Source organism: Talpa occidentalis, unplaced genomic scaffold, assembly GCF_014898055.3.
Source record: "Talpa occidentalis isolate TD23 unplaced genomic scaffold, MPIMG_talOcc4v2.1 talOcc4.2, whole genome shotgun sequence".
Classification (NCBI taxonomy): domain Eukaryota; kingdom Metazoa; phylum Chordata; class Mammalia; order Eulipotyphla; family Talpidae; genus Talpa; species Talpa occidentalis.
Genome location: NW_023602073.1, coordinates 123,899,716 through 123,925,148, shown reverse-complemented (window position 1 = coordinate 123,925,148; position 25,433 = coordinate 123,899,716). Strand labels below are relative to the sequence as shown.

General features: G+C 34.7%; 1 protein-coding gene across 1 annotated transcript in view; it reads right to left on the bottom strand.

Annotated features, from left to right (window-relative positions):
* RSPO3 (R-spondin 3) overlaps positions 1-25,433 on the bottom strand; it is a 77,638-nt gene that overhangs the window by 17,629 nt on the left and 34,576 nt on the right. Inside the window, exon 4 of the mRNA XM_037520362.1 lies at positions 22,895-23,092. Within this exon, the coding sequence (XP_037376259.1) occupies positions 22,895-23,092 (198 nt within the window). The remainder of the gene's footprint in view (positions 1-22,894; positions 23,093-25,433) is intronic.

Below are 25,433 nucleotides of genomic sequence, written 5' to 3'. Positions count from 1 at the left end.
AAGGCAATTAAGATCGCCAATGGAGTAAAGGTTGCTAATCAGCTGACCTTAAAAAGGAGCGATTATTTGAGATTAGGAGAGTTAATCTGGTTATATGGGTCCTTAAAAGCAGACAAAGAAGCAGAAATGCCTGCCATTTGTAGCTTTGAAGACAAGGAAGAAGCTATGAGCCAGGGAATACAAGACTCTACAAGTTGTAAAGTGCAAGGAAATGGATTCTCACCTGAAAGGAATATGGTTTTGCCAATAGGTTGATTTTAGCCTAAAGACTTGTGTTTGTTTTCTGACCTATCGATCCATAAGATGATAAATTTGAGTTGCTTAAAAAACTATTTTTTTTGTAATTTTGGCAGTATTAGAAAACCATCACAGGCTCAAACTTTATATTAGATTTCTTATCTAATAAATAAGTTCAGTCCATAAACTTATGCTAAAAACAGTTTTGAAGACCGCTATCCCATTATTCAAATATTCTAAGTAACATGAATGAATAATCTTAGCTATGAATGGCACTTAACTGATCTATACAGCTGTTAGAACATAAATACCTCAATTTACTTTCTGGAAATATTATTCCAAGAAATGTGGAGAAATTGACTTTATTGATGGCCAGTTGCAAAATGATAGATCAAAGACAGCCTAGTGTGAGAAAGAAACCACATCTTAAATTTTTTAGACGTTCATGGCTCTATTATTCATCCAGTCCCTATGAGAACCAAAATTTGCTTTTGCTAAAATTGATCTGATTATTAACCAAATTGTGAAACATGGTATTGTAGTATGCTTGGATCCTCCTCATCTTACTTTTATACATAAGATGGAGACATTTTCAATGTCAGTTTGTGAACAAGAATATACTATTAAGCAGAAATTCATCTGGACTATATCATCTGCAAATCAGCTTTAAGAAAAAAAAAAACATGAAAACAAGAAGATTCTTAAGAATGAAATTATGCCTTCCTCCATGTACCACACCAATGTGGCTAGGAACTTAGGGGAATTTATTTCAGTGTTTTCTCTACTCTGTGTTCATTGCTTCATTTCTTCCTATCAGAACTTCTGAGGTCAGAGAGTTTTGCCCTTTTTAGAGGCTTTTTTCAGCTGGTAAATGCTCCTGAGCTAACCAGAAATCAAAATGGGATGCTGCATTATGTCAGAACTGCATGTTTAGTCTGCCTTCCTAGAAATAATCAGGAAAAGTTATAGGTGAAAAGACACAGATGCGCCTTTCTCAGTAATATTTTCATGCTGGTGAAAGTATATATGAAAAAACCTAGCTAAAATCTAGAACAATATGTATTTTTCACATCCACAGATATATTTATTTTCATTTATAAAAGCTCGCAAAACATAAACATCCTTTGGAAATGCCTAAGATTTTATACATATAAAATAAATATAATATTACATGCAATATGTAATTTAAGACATTAAATGCTATATCATGTTGATGTTGCTCTAGCCCACTGTGTTTTTCTTTGAAAACTGATAGGGAACTGATATCCCACTATTTGTTCTGACTTATAAATGAACACTTTTTATAGCATAGAGAAAATTTTTATTTATCAAACTTCCATTCATTTCAGGGAAATCTTTGAAGACATAGATAAAACTAAATTGCCCCAAATTAAATTATTTTACTTATCCTTTGTTTTTGATAACATGAAAAAATACAGTTCAAATTAAAGCTGTTTTAAGGCATATATTCTGTTATGAGTTTAGTAATTAAAACCCTTGTATGCCTATCTTAGAGTTGTCTGTCTGTGGCATTTATAGTTGTTATCCAGCCCAATTCTACAAAATGACAATATTATATAGGCTACTGTTAAAAAATCTATGCAGTAAAACGTTTACCTTTTTGATATTTGATTTCAAGAAAGATCCTCTGATAGTTTGCTCAGCCCTACAGAAGAAGCTAAGTAAGAATCTACTAATATTCAATGAATGCTAGGTCTCTTTCACATTTCACATTTCATTTCTATTTTAGAAATGAGTAAAAGAAGGATTGTATCCCAGAGATTATGAGACTAATACTGTCATAAAATTTATTTCACTATTCTACTTTTGAAAACAACGACAAAACCAGCACCACCAAATAACAAAAACAAAACTTTAAGACCACTGTTTGGCTCTCTCTGACCCTTTCCCTGGATAGTGGTTACAACGACTTTTGAGGAAACAAACATTTGTAGAAAAGCTTGGCTGCTTGTGAGTCCTTTCTCCCTTCATCTTTCATTTCATTTACTCATTATAAAAAGGAGAGAAAGTAGATACACAGCATTTTTGATTTATATTTCAAAACTTCTTTTCATTTCTTGTTTGACATTACTTGGTGTTTATGCTAGTTTTCCACCCAGCTCTGATTATCTGTTCTTACAATTTGTGACATACTATGTTCACACCTTATCAGTAATTTGAAGAGAGTAAAGTTCTTGAGACCAGAACTTTCTATTGGCATGAAACATTCAGTGTCAACCTCAGATTGATTCCAGATTACATTTGCATCCTCATCTTCTTTTTGGCAGGGGTCAACACGAGCACATGCCCATTGTATGGCCTGCTACATTTAAGAAGTAGTGGAACCTCAAATTGTGTCTTCTGTTCAGCTAACACGAGCTTGTCATTGGTGAGTATTTGACGCAATTTGGTAGCTTGAAAGGCTTGGACTTCACATCTGTGATATTTGAGCAGATTTCAGTCTTATTGGCTTATTCCCGAGAATTGGGTAACATGTTATAGTTTTTGATGATTTGTTGGTTATTTGTTATTCTTTTAAATTCCCAAGGAATGAGCAAAGAATCCAGAGGAAACACTGACATGAGCGGTAGACTCTGCCGTCACTTTCATGGGCTGTCAGCCGTGGCACATCATATTAAAGACCCCAAAGGCAGGCAAAACTTGGGCTAGAATTCTCCCCAGTTAGAGGAAGTTCCTGTCATTTAGGAAGGGCCAAGATCAAAAGAATTCTTGTTTTACAATAAAAGGTTTGAGAATCTCCCCATAGTAGAGTGGGGGACAGGTAGTGTTTATTTGAAATAAGAATTTGCTGCCACAGGGAGTCATAAGAATTACCATGAATGTATAAAGTCAGCTACAAGGAAACCATATGTTGCAACAGGTGTCACTTGAGCTAAATGAAGATGGACTTTGATTTTTATTCAATACTATGTAAGTACATAAACCCTGGATAGAATACTGTTAAAGAAATAGTCTGTACTTTGTGTGTCTTCATATTCCAAATCTTGGAATGTCATAAATTCATCCTATGTTTCTTTCTTGTGACTCCTGAAATAGTGGGGTTCTGTTCTCCTTAGACATGAAGACACACTGTTGTTCCCTTTTAACAGCATATTCTCATTGTCTGCTTGACCATACTAATAAAAATCATGACTAATTGCTGAACTAAACAAGTGGGATTTTAGGACCCAAAGAAGCTGACGGTAAAGAGTATTTTAGGTCTATTCACAAGAACTTAAATAAGGGACCAGGAAAATGAATAACTAGAAGAAAGTGAAAATCAGAATCAACAAAAAACTATGAAACAGAGACACTTTTGGGGGGGGGGGGGCGGGAGGGGAGCGATTGGGATCAGAATGGGGGGTTTGCAATTGTATGGGGAATATAAAAATAAAATTTATTATTTAAAAAAAAAAAAAAGAAGGAAATAACAATTTCCCTGAAGTTGGAGCTCCAACCCTTTTTGTTACAGACTTGTACTTCAGCTTCCTTTTCTGCTTAGTCATTGCTTTAACTCCCACTCTGAGATTAATTGCATGACCCTTGGAGATGAATGATCTTCCACTTAATCTTGGCCAATGCAATCTGGACAACCTCAGGGTTGGTGAGGCTCCTCTTGGGTGGTTTTCATTTGTTTTAAGAACATTAAAGTATCTCATAAATCTATATTTATTATAATGGTGAGTCATCTACTATAATTAAATATGAAATGCTGAAGACAATGTTAAGGTAACATTAGGGTCACAAACCTCTTTTTATGGTGGTTTCATGGCTGCAAAAATACTCTGGAATTTGCTTTTGTCTTTATGTCTGCATCTGTTTAACATTACAAAGCATCCAACAGCATATCATTTTCAGATGGGCACTTTATAAGTGTTTTAAAATAATAGTGATTTTTTTTTATAAATACCCAAAGCTTATACTTAGATAAAACTTAGTTGAGAATATCGCTAACAATACTACCACGTAATGTGCCCTCATGTACCAGTACTAGAATATTTGGTGAGCCAGTCTTTAGGAATATAGTCTTAAAGAATAGTCAGGTTTGATATTAAATAGTTCTTACAAATTTCCAGACTAAGACTAGTAAGAAAATACAAAACTGAGACTAATAATAAAAAAATCAGCTTTAGTCCATGGATTTGGAATCTATGATTTAGAGAAGAATGTGCTAAACGTGCTAAAATTGACACTTGTAAGAATTATCATGGAGAGAAAAGATTTGTGAAGCAAGTTAATATTAAACAGCAGTTTTTGAGGCACATAAATTATCCAAAAATGTAAAGTTTTCCAATACTTTATGCTCATGAAAAAAAAATTGCTAATTATTATTTGATAATTGAAGCTGTCACTTAACTGATTTCCACATGGCAGCAATAGATTGACCTTATGCAACTGACAAAAGTAACACAATTATGTCTTTCAAATATGTTCTGTAATTCACACAAATAAAACTTTTCTTTATTTTGATTTTCTGGGTTTTCGTCATTCAGTGAGATATGTCCCTCCCACCTATTCCTCTATACCCCACCCCCCAAAAAAAAACCAAATAAACAAACAAAAAAAAAACCCTAAATGATATGCCTTGGGGCTTTACTAAAGGAATTTCATTTGCAAAGATAGACAAATGAACAAAGCAAAGAAAAAGTGTCCGTAAGAGAGACAAAGGGTCAAATAAAAAGGATTCATCCACAAATCAGTAAAAAAAAAATCTTACTCTGGGAACACATTAGTGGACAGTGGACAAGAATTATAGAATGTAAAGAGACTGAGATGAGCAATGAATAATTTTTAATAGCTGGGGAAAACATTTCTTTTTCACTCTGAAATGTGCTACAAAATCTATTCCTTAGAGCAGTTTTCAAATGGAATACACTTTCATACATCTGTGCCTGACAGCAAGGATAGAAACAAAAGAAGATTAAGAGTTCCTCACTGGTATGATTCCATGCCTAGTTCAAACACTTTAGATAAAGATGCCCAAAGGCAGAAAGCTTCTCCATAAGCCAAACACTATTTCTGTCAGACATCCTTGCAAACTGACTTAGGAAAATCTTACTGAGTACTTCAAATGGAAATCTATTCTATGACTGAGAATCAATACAAGTAGATCATAAAATTGATTTTATTAAATAATGTGTTGGTGACTATGTGTCCAGTTTTCTGACTCCATAAGCATTATTTTTAATTACTGTGTAGCGCGCATGCACACACACATACACACACACACACACACACTCTCCCTCTCTCTCTCTCTCTCTTAAACTTCGAGGGAAATGAAGTAAGACTAATCCCATTCTAATGGTTCTACAACTTTGGTGGCAGTGAAGTCAACCTGAGAAACCACAGACCCCATTTTCCCATAGGACAGCACAACAAATCAGTCCTGTATAGCAGAAGTTTCATAATGTATCTACAATCCGAATTTCTTAATATCCCATGTTTCCTTTGCTCTCCTCACACCTCTTGATCTTTTCTTAATGGGAACATATCCACTATTTCAAAACTAGGCTAAATGAAGTGTTTGTAAAAATATACTGGCAATGCCAAAATGGCAACCACCAATTTGTTCTTATTTCCATTAGGCCTTCCTTGAATTTGAAAATCTCTAATTATGCTTTAAGTGCTTTAGAAGGTTTAATAGACCACTAGTAGGTTTTACCACATCTTAATTCTGAAAATCTGTATATAATTTAAAGGAAACATATCCATGTGTTTCTGACTAACTTGCCATTAAGCTCATTTTGTGAGTTTAATTTCACGTCTAAAAAATACTTAAAAGCCTATTTCAATTTTTAAATCTTTGCCAAAAGCAAGGTATCACAAACACACGTGCTGTTAGAGATGGGCTGATCTGACTGCCCAAAGTGAAGGCTGTAACTAGATACCTAATAATACCACTAGAAAAAAATAAAGTCTCACTTCTCTCTGCAAACAAATAGCTTACCACCTTCTGTTTGCCTACTTGGATGAGCATGCTGTATATTTATGTTAGAGCAAAACTATTACTCTGCTAAGAGCCAGATTCTCTTGTTTCCTAAGTTAAGCCACTATATTCTAGGAGGAATTTTGCATCATTGCCTTAGCGTCAATCTCACGTGCCTTCAACAGATGTCTACAGCAATTGAGAGCAGCATGTGATTTTTTCATATAGTCGTGAGTTCCCAAAGAACAAACCAAGAGTCATGCTGCATCTGCTTTATTCGCACATGCACATTGTGTTCTCTCTTGGAACTCTATCCACTTACAGCTTGCTTCAGGCTTGGAAGCCTCCCGGGGTGGGAACTTTGCTTTATGTCTGGCATACTGATTCACACGACACTAGGAGACCATATATACTTCATAAATTGAGTTGAAATTCTGAGCTTTTGAAATGTATTTTTAAATGAGTTTTATGTCCTCACTGTTATAATAGTTGGATGGGGTATTAATTTTCATAACTTTAAAGCAGTCAAACAAGGATTCATATTTAAACATAACCTTGTGAAAACTCTATAAAGCAGATCTGAAGGTCACATACTCTATTGGCTGACATTATCTTTGTTTAAGCAACATGAGGTCACAAACATAATCATTTACTGCATTTGAATAAGATGGTGGCAATTTCTGAAAACCATTTTGCTTTAAAACACCCATGTCATTTGTAGCAAGGGGGGAATCATTGCCTAATTTGTTCATTAAATTCAAGTTTGTTCTTTGAACAACAGAATGGGTGTAAACCAGAAAGATTTAGTGGATTTGGTGGTAGAAATAGAATGTTCTTAATTTTATCGGTAACAATGACAATAATAAGCAATAATGGCTAATGCCAACCACATGTATGGTGGGCATAATTAGAAAAGGTCAAATAGAAATAGATGCTCATCTGGAATATGTGGCAAAAGTGTTGAAAGAGACAACATGGGATGTAGACTGGATTAATAGACAAAAGATCCATGTTCTTATCCTGATTAACTTGTTTACACGCTAATACAGTTATAAGCTCTTGGGTCTCAGTGACCTGAAATCTCACCAGATTTGGAGTCAGGGCTGGGCTAGAGTCTTGGGTCTACCTCTTTCTGTGTGTGCTTTTGAGTCAACTACTCACATTCAAAGTCTTAATTTCTTTATCTTTCATGGAGTTGATAACCACAATGCAGATATGGCCAGAATATTTAAAGAACTACATGATATAATTATATAGAACTGCCATATTTAGATAAATCATATTATTAAATCACAACCAACTGAAAAAAATATGGTAATGGGTATGGTTATTAGATTTGAGTAAGGACAACATACAACCAAAACAAATTATATTCCTGTATTCTAGCCTTATATAAGATGATTTGGGGCCCATTTTTGTTCTCCCAGAAAACAATTATTTTTCCCTCTTCAGCAACTAGAAGTCTAATCTCTATCCATCTTACCCAGTTCTCAGAATAACATAAGTAGGTAACTAAATTGCTGTGTCCTAACTCCTTAGTGTCTAGAGGTAAATAAATTCTCTGCCTGTAGTTATAGCTAGTGGGGCTAACACTGGAATTTAAAGCAACCCAGTATTTGGAGATGGATGTGTGTGTGTGTGTAAATATATATTTTTTTGATGACAAAAGTTGTACATGTTAAGCAATTCTGAGATCTCACATGTGATATCAATAGTTAAGGGCATGTTGAAGATTTCTAAGTCTCCATTCCAGAGAAATAAAAATTTGTGAAATAGGCATTTTAGTTTAAAGGAGTAGAGTTTCATGGTAATCAAATATTTAATATGGTGAATTAAAAACACTTTTAAGCATCCCTCGGAGCTTAGGTGTTTGCAGTTAGAGGATTCTGGATCACATGTTTTATCCTTTCACAATTCCAAATACATATATTCAAGTCCATTGGGTCTTAAACTAACTCATTTTTTTTAAAATTTAGTATTGCACACACATTTTTAGTTAAGCAATAAACATCTGTCATCTGCCATTTATTAATATTAATTATAAATGGTCAGTGGCTCATGGGATCCAAGTACAGCAGCTGAGATTTTTCTAAATCTGACCTCTTTAGAGTTTATATAAAAAGTGTTCAGAATAGTTCTCCTAAGCTGTAGCCAATTTAAGGCCAGTTTGCAATCTAGTGTTTTAGATTATGCATTTAGCAATCAGAAAGGAGAGATAAATCACAGAAACCCGGAATCCAGCATTGTGCTAGGGGATTAGGTGGGACAAATAACAAGAAGCAATGGTCAAAATGACACGGGGCCATACGTTTACCATTACTATGAGCTAAAGATGATGTGTACAGTCTTATAAGTTAGGAATGTTACAAAATTTCAAGTCTTTTCCATAATCTTACTGCTTTGCATGACAAATGCGGGACATTTCCATAAATTTAAGGGGGAAAATGTGAGAAACACAAAGCTCAGCATGTTAATATATCTTGAGAGAGTTACTATCTATAGCTACTTATTTCTTGTCACCTTACATTCTACAGTTACAGCATACTATTACACTATGATACCTGACATAACCTTTGCTTGATACCTTGGGGGAGCATACCAACCTATTTTTACCAACCTATTTTTCCCTTCTGAGTTTTGAGCAATTTTCCTAACAAAAAATATGATTTTCTCAAGTTCAGGTTTTAGCATGAATATAACTGAAACACATAAAAGAGATTTTAAGAAACCATCTTGCTTAATAGTTTTCATATGTAGTACTCTAGCAAGGAACTCTTGGTTGGTTAGCCTGTCAATACAAAGCACTTCTATGTATTTCTATTATTTTATACTGTGGTAAAATACATAAATTTATCATTTTAGCCATGATTAAGAACACAAATCAGTTACATTAAGTACATTCACATTGTTGTGCAATCACTATTACCATCCATCTCCAGAAATCCTTTGTCTTGCAAAACTGAAATTCTGTGTGCATTAAATAACAATTGTCCATTCTTTTCCGTAATCCCCCACCTGGATCCTACATTTTATTTTCTTTCTTTATGAATCTGAGTACTGTAAATAACTTTTTTTTTAATTTGTTGCTTTACCTTTATTCCTTCTCTTTTTTTTTTAAAGATTTATTTATATATTTATACAAGCACTGGGAACAGTCAGAAGCGCAGGAGGGTGAGAGAATTCACCAGAGCCAGAGCGGGGATCAGCAGAACAGGCAGACGGATGAAATACAATACTGAGGGGAGCAGCAGGCGCAGCAGGAGAGGTCTGTCGCGCCATGTGGGACCCTCACCGGGCAGCCGGGGATCAAACCAGCACTACAGAAGCTGTGGGCAGCTTTGCAGCCCAGCGCTCAACTGCTGTGCCACCAGGGGAGGCCCCTGTAAATAACTTCTAAGTGGAATCATACGTATTTATCTATTTATGACTGGCATACTCCACTTAGCATCATATTTTAATGATTCATCCATGTTGTACCACAGTCAGAATCTTTTCCCTTTTTTAATGATGAGTAATGTTCCATTATATGTACATAACACATATTGCTTATCTGTTCATCTGTTAATGGGCACTTGGGTTGCTTCTATTTTTGGCTATTGCTAATGGCTCTGCTATTAACATAGGTATGTAAATGCCTTTCCCACACTCTGCTTTCAATTCTTTTGGAGAGACATCTAGATGTGGAATTGCTGAATCATATGGCAAATCTATTTTTAAATTTTTGAGAAACCACCATATTATTTTCTGTCATGGCTTGGCCATTACACATGTCCACCAACACTGTACTGAATTTCTAATTACTCATATCCTCACTAACAATAAACACATCTCATTTTGCCTATTACATATATTGGGATTTACATAAGCTTTCATTAATGTAGAGGTTTCTATTACAAAAAGACATTTTAGAACAACTTTGCTAGTTCATTTCCCTCTTTTTGTAAGCATCTGTAGATAATCCTACAATCTGTTATCAGTAGCAAAGCAAGATTCAGTTAGAGTGCCATTAAAAGTCACCACTCTCCCTTTAAAATTCTCCCCATTTGCATTTTGTTTCTCTTCATTTTTGGTCCACTTTTTTAGTATCCTTTCTTAGAATGTCTTTTCAGGGAAAACTCTCTTAGCTTAAAGTTCAAACCTAACTTTCCAGAATATCTGACCACAACTCCCCCTTCTCCCTGCAGAGGGACAAATTCACTGAGAAAGACCCATTTTAGTTATTCTCCTTTCTACTTATCTCATGATAAAGTCACATGTGGGCAAAATCACTTAATTTGTTTAGGTCTTGGTATCATTTATTGCCAAAGGAGGACTGACAAGATGAAGTGATGAACTACACATACCTAGATCATTTTGGCTTTTCTCATTGTGATGATTCATATTTTGCTATCACTATACAAAAGGGCTAAATTAGTCCTAATACACATGTCCTCATAATTACCTATGCAAAGGAGTAGTGAGTTTCTAAGGGATATAGGGCAAGATAGCTTAGATAGATCGATATAGATATAGACAAATCAATTATCATATGTACACACAAATACATTTATGCTAGTGTGCCAAGCTATCAATATGTCAGGCAATAATTGCTGTCCAATACATGTTTATTGCATATATACGATTACAGTATCTAATAAATTATTTAAAAAAATGATCAACCAAGAAGGAAACATTGTGTTATTTAAAAGATAGGAAAAATCCACTAAAACATAATAGAGTAAGAAAATTATTTGCTAAACACATGACAAAAGGCTAATAGCCCTCCTATACAAAAAACTCCTACAACCGATTCAGAAAAGAAATTGCTAAAAATAGGGAAAACATGTAAATAGGTAAGTATCCTATATAGATTATTTGCCTTACTAATAGTTAGAAAAATATCAATAATAAAACAGGAGAATGCCATTATTAACCCATCAGATTGGCAAAGTTTAAAGGACTGATAACATCTGTAATGGCAAAAACATAAGAAACTAGCCATTTCTGATATACTGTAAATATGAACCATTAAAACCTTTTAAAAAAAAATAATCTGGCAGAATGCATTCATGTTTAAAAATTCATAGACTTTGATTCATCCAGCCAAAATGGGACTCCATTTTATACTACATCTCACAATTATTGAGTGCTTATCATGTTCCAACCACAAGTCTAAGTTTTGACTCCACACTACCTAAGTCCTCACTATAACTCTGCTATATCCCCATTTTACAGATGAGAAAATAGAGTACACAAAGGCTATGTAATTTGCTTAAAGTCATATAGCTAGTTAAAAGCACAACTGAGATTTGAAGATAGGTACTATGCCTCCAGAATCTGTATTCTAAATACTTTGATGAATCACCTCTTTTCCTTTTGACAGAAATTTAGTGCATTCATTTATTTATGTTATAGAGATTTTTATTACAGCAGTGAAAGCAAAAAATGGGAACCAATGTTGATTATCCCTGTACACCATTATGGTATACAAATGTGCACCATTAAGGTATTCATAAGTACCATAGTATGGAGGCAGTACTTGATAATTAAAATTATTGCTTTTTTGAAGACTAAACAAATAGCAAATCCAGAATTGAATTGAGATGGTTTTGTTTTTCAAACTATCCAGTACTTTCTTACTTCATTAAACTGACACAAATATTTAACATCATATCTTGAAGACTAGAAGCAAGAAAAGAAACAGTGATTCTATAAGCAGATAAATCTTTGAAAATTTAGGAAACTTGCAGGAATGGGGTAGGGGGAGGATGATAAGGCAGGATAGTAGGCAGGAGGAAGAGGTCTCCCGGCATAAAACACAGTAGGAGGCAAAAGGGCAGGGGCAGAGAAATTAAATATAAAAACTCCCTTCTCCTACATGTTTCAAAACTAAATTTGACAATAGGACAAGTGTAAATCCATCACAGATTTGCTAGTGAAATACCTTAATAAACTGTCCTTGCAATTGAAAACAAATCAAAATTGAAATAAAACAAAATTCCTTTATGATTTTGATGTTGGTTCAAAACCAGATGAATATCACATAAGATATTTATAGATTACACTTATTACTCTAAGGGGAATTTCACTACCATATGTCCATAATCCATAAAAATAATTCTGTCTAAACAGCATTCTACTAATTACATTATAAAAAACTGGTTATTGGTTCTGTTGGATAATTTTTGTTCACAGGTTATAATATTTAGATATTAACTGCTGACTTTATGTATACATATATCTCCATGTGTTTTATTTTTGGAAATAGCAATTTTTCATATTTCCCAAGAGTCAGTTTGCTATGTTAATATTTCCTTTCCTAAAATGTGATGTTATTCAAAACATCAGTGAAAAAGTGTCATGGTTCTTTCAGAATATTAGATTTTTATGTAATGCAAAAGTAAAAGGAATAGTTCATTGAAAAATATGTTTTGCATTGAAATGTAAAAAAAATAATTGTACTCTGTCCAGAAACTCTTAAATCTGATATTTTGCAAAAATGGCAAAAACAGGCTTTTTGAGCAGAAACAACAAATAAACAAAACAACCCTTTACAAGGCTTATTTCTCAATTATGGCAGCCTGGGCTCACAGAGACAGGAGTTATGACCGGGTGGTGTATACACAGTATAAACACAAAAGTCCAGTAATTAGGTTTGAGTTAATTTTAAAGTTTCAGTGGCCTGATGCTTAATCAAGCAAAAGGTCATTACCCACACTGGACATTTTACACAGAACACTCAGCAGCTAGAAATGGAAATGGACATGTCTTTACTTAAGTTCATACAAATCAATCCCAGAAACCATTCATATGAGTAGTGGATTCTTTTGCTATTCATTTAAGAGCCAGTTTAGCCACATAAAAATGTTTCTGACAAAGCAGAAAAAAATTAAATGAAAATAATATTAGCATTATGCTAGACATGTCTCCCTAGTCTAAAGTAGCAAAATTTTCTTCCTCACTTAAATTTTTTTCCTGTAAGTAATATTAGACAGGGATTACCACACAAAAGTGGATAAACTAGAGTTTGCAAATTTTGAACCCTCCTTTTTTTGTTTTAGAATGCAGTCATTTACATTTGGTTTTATCAGCATAGCACTCCTATTTTTAGGTGTCAATCAAAATGGCCCAGGTTTCTTGGCTTCAACAGTGGGTATATGACTTAGATAGACTTAGACAGAGTGCCCCTGTGACAGTGATTGGTTTAAGGCATGGCTATGTGACGCACATATTGTCAATTTGAGTCCTTTCTTCAGATTGGACACTGAAAGAGAGAAAGCAACTATACTTTTGCATCAGGAGCAATGTAGATATAAAGGAAGGGCTACCCAGGTCCAGCTTTTCCCCTGAGTGGAAGGGACACTCAGCAAGAGACAACAAGGCTAATAAACAGAGAAAACATATACAGGTACACCTCATTCTATTGGAGATCTGGCTTTAGAGCAATATATAAGAATGAAAACTTTTGAGTGGTGCATTGCATTCATCATGTTAAAAATGACATGATTCTAATGTAAAAAAAATGTCTGAAAATATTTTTGTTTTAATGATGTCACAGCATTTAATTGCAACCTGGTCAGAACTGCTTGGACTTAGGAGGCCTAAGGACAGGTATCCAGTCCTTTCTGTCAGGCTGTAACAATCTACAAAGTTAGTCTGTAATGCTTCTATGAAGAAGTAGCTGGAGTAGATAAAAAGAGAACAAGATAACAATCTCTGAAAAGAATAATTCTTTTGTGCCTTCAAATGTGGATGTCTTCTCTGCCAAAGAGGTTTCAGCAACACTAGCAGTTTCAAGGAGTGACTGTGTAAGGGAGGTGGGAAGGAGGACAGGAGCTTTGAAAGAAGGAAGTGTCTTTTTGCTGGAGAAATGTTTACTTTGTAATTAGCAAAGGACAAGAAGGCCTTTTTGGAAACTATATTTGGGGGTCCAGAATTTAAATTTATGCTGATGCTTTCTGAGTCTCTCTCTAGGGAACCCTCCTAATTGGCAGGGATCTCAGTTGGCTAGAACAGGCTCTAAATGAAGCCAAGGTCTTGGGATCATTTCTCTAAAGAGCCGGTTAACTCAGCTCTGTTCCAGAGCCACAAGTTGTACCTTTAACCCTACTTAGCCATCTTACAAACACATATTAGCATATCAACATGGTGGCATAGAAAAAAATACATACATACATATACATATATATATATATATATATTTTTTTTTTTTTGCCTTGATACCCAAACAAAAAGAAATGGGAAACAAAGGTTGTTGTATGTGTTAGAAACTCTAATGAAGACTGCAACTACTGAGCGCATACAGCAAAGAAAAACGTGTTTACTTGGGTGTACCTACAATGGTCATTACCTTGAGGACCAAACAAAACCATGATGCCAACATCTAGAATGTAAGATACACGATGAAAGGAACTTTTATCTTTCAGTTTCATTCCTATATCCTTAGTTTCTAAGAGTGCCCAGCACATAGATAGCACTTTAATAATAATATCTATTGAATGTATGACAGTATCTTGACCTAGCCTTTGATTTATTTTTCTTATCCTTCTCTCTACAATTTGACAAGTACAACAGAAATAATTTACACATCTCCTGTGTTACTCACTATGTTTTTACAAAGGAAGGGACAGTACCCTAGACAGTAAGAGAATGTTTGTTGAATGAATAACTACACTCATCCAATGACAAACAATAGAAGGAGTTCTGTGGTAGACTGTAATAATGGTTACAGTTCTCCACTCATCCCTGTAAATGAATGCCATTTACAAAGCAACTTTGGCTTTCTCCTATTCAGAGGTATAATCTATTTTTTCAACCCTTGAATCAGGACAGGCCTTGTGACTTCCATAGGCTAGCAGAACAAGATGAACATAAATTTGTGCTGGTTCTGAGATGACCCACATGAGGAACTGTACCCCCCTTTCTCTTAGAACACCTCATCATTTTGGTGATGACTGAAACAGCACAATCTTCTTAGTCCTCAGTCAACCACACAAGGCAGCCTGTAGAACTGCAGTGAGTCTCAGTCCAAATTGCTTACTTACATTTATTGTTAATAAATGATTGTTGCGTTAAGTTTCTGTGTTTTCGGGTTACTTGTTATGCAGTCAGAGATAACTGAAATAACTTTGACCTCACGTACAAGATCAAAAAAAGGGCAACATCAATGTTTAGGGGCTGAGAATGCTTGTATACTACAGCCACTGCTCCATTCAATAACCTGAAGAGGGCGTGTTATATTACACACACTAATGAGATGAAAGCATTAGATTTATAAATATCAAAAAAAAAAAAACCCTTAGGAAATATAGGCATTCTCAAAGATAATTTGTTGTAAAGATTGATTTAGAAGGGGAATGCTGAGGGACACATTATCAACACACTGGCAGAGTTTGAAAACATTAAATATAATTTTTCTGCCACCATAACAAGGAACTACTTACATAGCAGAATTTCTCACTATGATTAATGTACAACATGAATTATGACCATCATGAATAATGTCCCCAAAATCTTACAGTCTACAAAAATGGCATGATGTTAACTTGGTATTAATTCTAGAAACAATACCTGCTGGTTAAGTTATTTTTTAAATGACTATGCCACTGATTGCAAGGCATGAATTAAAAAAAAAAATATTTTATGCAGAGATTTTTCTTTAACATAGAGAAGTTCAAGAACATACAATAGGATTGAAAATGTGTCAGAGGCAAGAAACCTAATTACTGTTATTTCACTTTTTACAAAACTATCTAGGTGCTGATTGTAATCCTGCTCTATCATTGCTGAGTAAATTTTACATACAAGGTACGTAAAATTGACATGGTCTTTAACCTACAAACCTAGGCAACAGAGAATCCTCACAAAGATTCTGCCATTGTAAAGTCACTGTCAGAGGAAACAATGAGCGAGTCTGGGGTCTGCCCCAGAGGGTATGCTATTCTTTTATCTCTAAGACAATACATTCAGACACATATTCATCGAATTTGTAAGCTGATTTTATGTCTTAAGAAATAAACTGGAGTTGGTGGGAATGAAACAAAAAAGAATAAGAATTGAGCAATCTAACTAAGGAGAAAAGTAAATAAAGTCAGTGGACATGACTGAAAAAGATCTGAAGATGAACCATGCTTTTATGGGGATCTTTAGATACTGGTGGATCTTACATTCATCAAAAATAGTAATACACTTGTTGTATTATTAAAAGCCTAATATTTAAATTAAGATGTGATATCTTAAAAACTGTAATTTTTCTATCAGTAACAGCTGTACTCTAGATCTGGTTTACTATTTACAGAACTTAAAGGGAACATTTTTGAAGTATTAGGTTGACCCACATAAACTGCTAAAATTTGGTCTTTTATGACCTAAAAATGGCTGTTTCATTTGGTTCAACCTAAAAAGATAGGAGATCATTAAAAAACAAGAGAAAGTTGTAGCCACACAATTAGTCTTGATGATGAGAAAGGAATACAGTGATTAAACAACTGGCAGGTCTCTTCACGGAGGACATTAAATGAAAAATTGGGCTTAGCCTTTAAGAGGAAATACATTTTCACATTAAGGATCGTTCCTCTAAGAGTGAAGGGTATTATTTACTGCAACAGACTACCTTTCTAAAAGGTTTTAAACTGTTGAATATTTTTGCCTGGTATTGAGATATTTTAAATTAAAGGAACATTGATTGTTAATAAACGTGATTACCACCTTTATATTAGGGGAAAAAAATCTCCCCCTGTGTTCCACCATCTTGTCCTTGTTACCAAAGCTTTGCACCATGTGCAATTTTTCATTTCAAGTGGTCCTTCCTAGAATTTGAACAAACTACTCATTTGTGTAGGAGCAAAATATACACCAGGAAGGAATAACAAAGAGAGACTATTGAGTTTATACTAAGGGGTCTCATTCGTTGCACTATTAGTAGATAATTTTTGTTATGAAGGACTGTACTGTGCATGATAGGCTATTTAGGAGTGCCACCCATTGGGTGCCTGTAGCATTCATCTTCCCTAAGTTCTGATACAGTGAAATGTCCCCTGAGAAGCAAAATCATGCCTGGTTGAAAGCCACAGTGTCTAATGCCTTTACTATCTTAGTTCTGTACTTTGTTGAATTTTATCTGGCCTGTGTCAAATGGCTAGTCTATGGATTAGGTGTAGGGAGAGAGCATAAAGTGCACATCTTCTAAGCAGTTTAAACAAAATAGGTGTCTCTAGGTCAGTTGGCCTGCCTTTATGAGGTGAAGGTGGGGAGAGCATATTATCAAACTGCTGTAAGCCAGTTAGCATCTTACAATTTTGAGCTAATGAATCCATCTACTTGGATTTTAATGAACTGTTCTGGAAATCTTGGCTAAATGTTTTGTTTTGAATCTGAATCAATATTTAATATAAATCCTTCCTGTAGAAAATGTAGCCATTCATCACTGTAATTGTTGTTCCAAAGATTTTAGGGCACAACTAAAACTCAGGAGTAAATCTAGGAATAAATCAGAGTCATCTTATCTGCTTGATTTTAAGAACTGAGCTTGCTGTAATTTAAAATACTGTGCTCATTATAAGCATAATGCATATTTATAATACTAGTCTTTCAGGGCAGGATTAATAGCAATTTATAAGCTATCATGTATCATTTTTATTTTTTGAAGCAATACAGACTGAAGGAAATCTTTATCTTTTACTTAAATTAGGGAAGTCACATAGAGTGACCTACAGTATGTATCAAATCAAGTAATAAATGAGTTCCCACATTTGTTTCTTTCCTAGAAATGTCTTTGGACCTTTTATTTGTTTATATTTTAATGGATTCCTTTTCTCTTTCTCTGCTAGGAAGAAAGCTCTTTCTTCCTTACACCAACAAAGTAGATCCTGTCCCATTACTTCCATGATTCTGCTTTTCTCTCTCCTCTCTATTTCAAAAATAAACATTACAGGGCCTCTCTGGTGGCACAAGGGGGTAAGCACTGCACTGTGAAACTATCTGCAGCCTCTGCAGCACGGTGACGGGCCAGGGAGCTACCCACATGGTGCAGCAGACCTCTCCTGTCTCGCCCACTGCTGGCCTGTACCCCAGTTAATATATGCATAAATAAATAAATCTTTATAAAAACACAAAAATAAGCATTACATGTAATTAATCAGTCTTCTTCATGCAGTTAGCCAAAGAACAAAATGATTTCATTCTTTACGATTTTCCTTAAAACACAGTATCTACAGGAAATAAATTCTCTTCATAAATAAATATACAAATGAATGAGAAACATATTTGGTGATCCTCCTTTTGCTGTCCTCCCACCTCCCAAAAACTACCCATTTCCCTCAAATGCAGGTTTGTATATTATATAAACATGTAATATAATATATTTCTCTATTCTTTTTCACTTGTCCTTATCTAAAATGGTTACACACAGTATATCAAAAAAGTCAATAAATATGTTGGCAATCAATAAGTGCATTTTCCCTTGTTTAATTCTATATCAGTACATTTTAAGGAGTTTTAGATATTAGTTTATTTGTAACTTTTTTTTTAATTTAAATTTTATTTTTATATTTCCCATACAATTACAACCCCCTTATTTTGACCCCAATCCCTCCTTTCCCCGCTCCCCACCCCCCATAGAGTGTCTCTTGTTCATAGTTGTTTGTTGATTTTGATATTTTCTTTCTTATAGTTATTCTTTTTCCTGGTCCCTTATTTAAGTTTTCTAGATTCCTGCTATGAGTGAGACCATCTGGTATTTTTCTTTTTCTTTCTGGCTTATTTCACTGAGCATGATCCCTTCCAGTGCCATCCATGTTGCTGCAAATTGCATGTGTTTATCTTTTTTGAATGCTGAGTAATATTCCATGGTATATATGTACCACATCATCTTGATCCAGTCATTTATTTTTGGGCATTTGTTTCCAAAACTTAGCTATTGTAAATAGAATAGCACTAACTTCTTAATAAGGCTAGTAATGTATAGAGAATTGGAAACAAATAAGAGACAGAGTGAAATAATCCTAAGTGTGTGAACAAATAGCACATTAGATAAAAATTTAGATTTAGGGGAAAATTACATTTATATCTTTAATTCATTTACCATAACTATGAGAGGAATGTTAGTAAAGCATGTGTGTGTGTAAAATTTTACAATTGAATTCTCCAACTTAGACCTATAAAAAGCATCTCACAACTAGAATGATCCATTCTGTTACTAAAAACTATTTCCTTCTATTCAACTTCTTTGTGAACATTTTGGAAAGTCATTTCTGGATCTTATCACTCTTCCCCCAGAGACTTTGCCTTTGGCAATTATAGCACAGCAAAAAAAAAAAAAAAAAAAAAAGCTTGAACACAAGCTCTATACCTTTTCCAAATATGAGGTATCTACCTATTAATCTTTCAGGCAGGGATGATATATATAAGTTTAAATTCAAGAATTCAAGATTTTTAGGCTAAATTTCTTTTTAAAAATTATTATTTCTTAGCATACTCATCTAAATGGTCATGTCATGAACCTGAACGATCTTATTTTATGAATCAATAAGTATTTGAGAGCAACTCTTGCTATAACTATTCAAGTGGAGTATAGGAGTACGGAGAAATCATATCTTCACTTTATTATGTTTATCTGCATGCATATATCTTAAAACTTCAAAGAGAGTACTCTGGGTAATGTTATTATTTTGATGTTACATTTGACAAAGTGACATTTTGAGTTTTTTTTTAAATACTTTCCATTTGGTTTCTTAATGTTTTAAATAGGACTTTTGATTTCTGATAAGCTTACATTAAAATAGTTATTAGGTTAGAGAAGTAGAGAATAAAGGTAGAAATTATTTCTTTTCTATCTTAAATTTGTAGGCAATTGAGACAAATTTTTGTCAGACGTGAAATGTTGAAAGAATATTAAATAAAAGTGGAACTAAATCTGATTTTGATTATAAATAAGATCCACATTTCCTACTTGGCAAGTCCATGGATTATCAGATTTGAAAAATAATAAAGCACCTACATTTTCCTAGTTGTATAAATTTTTTCTTGTACGTGTAAAACACCACTGTTTTCCAATCAGAGTGGTAGAAAAAAAATACCAGAAAGAAACTTTTAAGTCAAGCTTTTGTCACAGGTTACTATGTTAATATTTTTATGGTATCACTTTTCTTCTTTTTGCTACTTTTAAAAACTGGCATTTTCAGTGTTAATGTATAACTCAAGTGCTAACAAAATATATTAGAAGACTACATTCTCAAGTAAAAGAAATAAACTTAATTAGTAACATAATTTAATTTTCAATTGAATTCTATTCACTTATATTTTAAAAGCAAACTGTACTGAACGCTAATTAGTAATGTAGAATCTAAGGAAAGAATATCAGCGAAGACCACCTGTAAGTCATTAAATCTCAAGAAAACTTAGTAAACATAAGTAAATGTACGGCTAGGGGAACTTACCAACAAGTAGAGTGATGAAATATTTGATTTCTAAATCCAACTTTTAAAATCTAAGATGTTTTAAATTAATTGGTAACAAATGCCAGAAAGACCTTTTTCACTTGCCAACTTTTATTCTTTAAACGTAATTTTAATCAAAACCGCTTACAAACTTACAAAAACTCCTTTAAATTAACCCATCTCTTCAAGAATTTTATCATATTAACTACTTGATTACTAATTGCAGCAACAGGCTTTAGACATTTTGAAGACAGTCAATTCTCTTGGTTTAGGAAACACAGCAAAATACAGGTGAAACCAAGCTTTTCCTTATATAAGCAATGTTCACATTTGCACACCACTCTCCTCTGTTCCCACTGAACTTTGCTCACACACCTCTAATCTCCCTTACTATATGAAATTATAATTATTTGCTTGAACATCTCAACACTTCATTGGTCTCTGAGAACAAAAACAGTATCTTATTCAGCGCTGAATCCTCAGGACTTAGCATGATTTGTGGCCATTTAACAAGACTTAAAATGATGATGAATGAATGAGTGAATAAAAGAAGCAAAGAAGTTCAATACACAGGCAGCCAAGCTCTTTTGAAGTTGTACCTAGTCAAGAGGATTATTTATTGGCTCACCAGCTAACTATCAACAGTTATATGAGTTCAAAACCTATGATTTGGTAATGGTACCAAGGACAATAGTGAGAAAGAGAGAAAGATAGAAAAATTATATTTTAAAGGTCAACAACTAAAGACTTTTTAAGTAGAAATTTAATAACCCTAAAGCATCATATTATATGGCATATTTCTTCTTGGAAATCATAAGACTTCAGAACAAGCCCTGAAAAATTATTTAATATTAACATAGTTTTTAAATATTAATTATGGGTTCTGTAATCTGTATTTTAGTCATAAAATATGACTTTCATAATTTACCTTAAATGTAAGGTCAATATTAAAAACATATCTATTTAAATATTTATTTTTTTATTGAGATGTTGGTTTAAATCATGTTTGTATTTTGAGAACATATGATACCCCTCTGCCTCTTCCCCATTTCAGGTATTATCACTACAGTGCACCCACCACCAAAGCCTTGTAATCCACCACCATAGTCATTACTCCTTCCCAATTTGTTCTCACCCCACCCTAACCCTCCTCCCTTGGTTCCTCAGTTCTACAGTCTATATTCAAGGGTTAGTTTTTCAGTTTGGCCTTATCTGACCCTTTGTTTGGTTTCTCTATTTTCTACCTATAAGTGACACCATCCTGTATTTGTATTTCTCCTTTTGATTTATTTTGGACCAAGAAGATGTGATATATATACACAGTAGAATACTACTCAGTAATCAAAAAAGACAAACTCATGCCATTTGAGGGAACATTGATAGAGCTGGAAGGGATTATGCTAAGTCATATAAATATTTTAAAAGTCCTAAGTCACATTAGCTACATATATATTTAGCCACAAAAGCTTACCACTTACTTGCAAGACTTTGGTTTGTAGGTAATGAAGACAGGAGTAAGTTGATGACAGTTGCTAATGGTCTTGTACCAAATGGCATTAGGTCTTATGTTTATGAGTCTCTCCAATAGATTTCTAGTCATTAGGAATGTGGATGATAAAAGAAATATGGCCCCAAAGAAAGATATAGGACCAAACACCTGCAGTGCAGCCCCTTGGTCAGGGTTAGCACATTTTTAATAGTGAAGTTCTGATACCAGTCTTCATTTAAAGAAATTATCACATCTCTATTCTGTCACAGCCAACATGATTGGTTTCGTATTGTAGTGCCAGGATGGTCCCGTGCAGGATCTCTATGTTCTGAGCAGACGGGTAAAGGAGAGCCCTGGAGCCCTCAGTGGCTTTTTCAGGCTATTATTGAGCTTTTACCAGGTACACAGCAGGCAGGGGTGCAGGGGGGCCTGTGAGGCTTGCAGACAGGCCTCCCAGCCCCCAGGGAATCTTCTCTCTTTCTGGGCTCTCTCGCGTTCTCTCCTCTCTCGTTCTGCTATTCTTTCTCTCTCTGTTGGCGTCCCTGTGATGCTGCCCTTATAAGCCCAGTCTCAACCCAGGTGTGCCCACCTATGCCTGCCCACACCCAGGTGCCCACCATCAGGCATGCATGCAGCGCCGCAGGGATCAATCATTAATGCTAATGGTGGGAAGGTGGAAAAGCCTGATAGTTTTTCCACTTACCCTACAGGTATGTATTCTAGATTTTAGATATGAGTAAAAATAGCCGATATTTCCTAAGAAATAAAGTGAAATTTGCATCAAATTATGAGGATTCCAACAAATACATTTTGTTAGCATGACTGTACCTCGTTCTCCCTTTTGACATTTCTTTCTTTGCACTGTACACTTTCTTGTCTCACTGGTGGGGGGACATAGGTTGCCCTTTGCTGATGGATGCTGTATTATTTCTCTGACCCGGGTTTCAGTTCCTTTTTTGAAGCCACATGTTTTTCCTTTCTTCATGCATGAACTCCAAGGACTCCATTCACTGGCCTCACAGTGCACTGAAACAGAATAGCAGGAACAGTCTTAGCTGGCTCCAAACTTTGCCATGATTATTAAATAAACAAAATGTTTTGCTTCTACCAATATTTGCCCAAATTCTGAGCTGGTATCCTAAAGAACCAGGTTGGGTAAGATGATTTAAAAATAAACCAGGGCCTCCCCGGTGGCGCAGCGGTTGAGCGCTGGGTTGCAAAGCTGCCCGTGGCCTCTGCGGCACCAGTTCTATCCCCGGCTGCTCCCCGCCCACCAGAGGAGGGTCCCACATGGCGCGCAGACCTCTCCTGCCGCCCGCTCCTCCCCTCAGCGGTGTACTTCGGTCCTTCTGCCTGCTCTGCTCCCTGCTCTGGCTCTGGTGAATTCTCTCACCCTCCCGTGCTTTGACTGTACCCAGTGCTTGCATAAACAAATAAATAAATAAATCTTTAAAAAAAAAATAAAAAAATAAAAATAAACCAAAAAATACAGAAAGGCAGGTATAGAATGTTTTCAGTTTAGTGCTCATATTATCGGACATAGTCTTGTATTAGGATCACTTTTTACTCTAGATTTGATTTTCCCAGCTACTAATATAATTACTCACAACTAACCAATATTTTACAATTTCTAAAGCACTGATAAATTACTATCTGATCTTGATCTCAACTTGCTAGAGTAGTCATTATTATGTGGTAAAGAATTGAGTCTCAAATTGTAGTGTGCAATAGAATCACCTGGAGAGATTGCTAAAACCCAGAGTTTGCACTTCACTTGAATGTAGTAGTATCTAAGAATTTGCATTTCTAACAATACAAGTGATGCTGATTTGTAGGTAGTGGGAACACACTTTGAGAACTTGTGTACTGAGAGTGAGTCTTTAGCCTGCAGCTCACTGTCTTTTCTACTTCTTGTGCTATCATGTACTTAAACATTGTCCCTTATTAATGACTATGGTTCAGGCATAGTAACTCTTATTTTAAGTGAACTCTGCTCCTAGAATTAACTGGACCTAGTGATTTCTAAGATGGATATTTTATATAGATATTTATATAGATTTTTTTCCTTTTACTGTATGTACAAATCTCTTCTTTTCAACCATGTGTTTCAAGGTCTTACAACACATTTTTGCCCTTCTAATGAAAGAAATATTTGCAAGGTGTTATCCTTACATTATTTCAATAAAACATCCTAGCATACAACAAATGAAACAGCTTGCAATAATAACTCTTTAAAATAATATGACTTTCCATTACAACAATTCTTTAATAACTCTTGCTGCCTGATAATTTAAAGAATCCTTATGAGAATGTTATCCCTCATTCAACCTCAAGAAATATGACCTAAATGTTTTAGAAATTTAGAGTTAATTATTCTATATTTTTCACGTTTTTTCATTCACTTTCAGGTATCTGAATGCAATGCAGTTAGATAGAAATGATTAGATAAGTGAACTTAAGTTTCTATGAACTTAATTGAACCACTTTCAAAACAATCTTCATGTTCAGTTATCATTATAATTCTGATTAAAGAATAGAACAACCGGGACTCTCTGGTGGCGGAAGGGGTTAAGAGGCAACCTATGAAGCTATTTGCAGCCACTGCAGCATGAGTTCGATCCCCAGCCGGCCAGGGAGTAGCCCACATGGCGCAGCAGACCTCTCCTGACTCGCCTGCTGCTCCCCTCAGCAGTGTGTTTCAGTCAATCTGCCTGTTCTGCATCCCGCTCTGTCTCTGGTGAATCCTCTCACCCTCCTGCACCTCTGGCCTGTACCCCAGCCCTTGTATAAAAATGAATAAATCTTTAAAAAAAAAGAAAAGAATAGAACAATCAAGTCACTTAATAATAGCATAAACTTCTTGCCAATTAAAGCTATATCTCCCAATCTTATGTTAGTCACTAAAAAACAGTTTATCTTTAGCATATACAAATAAAACATGTCCAGTAATGCAATTAGGAAAATTAAAATTTGTGGTCTATCACTTTGTCTTCTTTATAATGCCAGAACTAAGAGAACTATATTAGGAAACATGTGGAAGTTACTAAAACTTTGGTGCTTTTTCACAATAGCAAAGGTGGTCTAGGCAAAAGTATACCTAGGCTTTAGAAAAACAGTAAAAAATGTTACTGCATCGGTACCTATGGGTCCTTACTGAGGTGATGAATGGTTCTAAAAATGAAATTTTAATTGCAATCTTAGATAATTTCATTGAGGAAGGAAGATAATATTTAAAAACTTAAAAGTTCAGGGTGTAAAAGGCTCTAATAAGACGGAATAGTTAAAAAGCCTTGAGAGGTAGAGAATTTTTTCTAGAGAAAGTCTGTAGAATAAACCTATAAATTTGGTGCCCCAAAAATATTTTTGA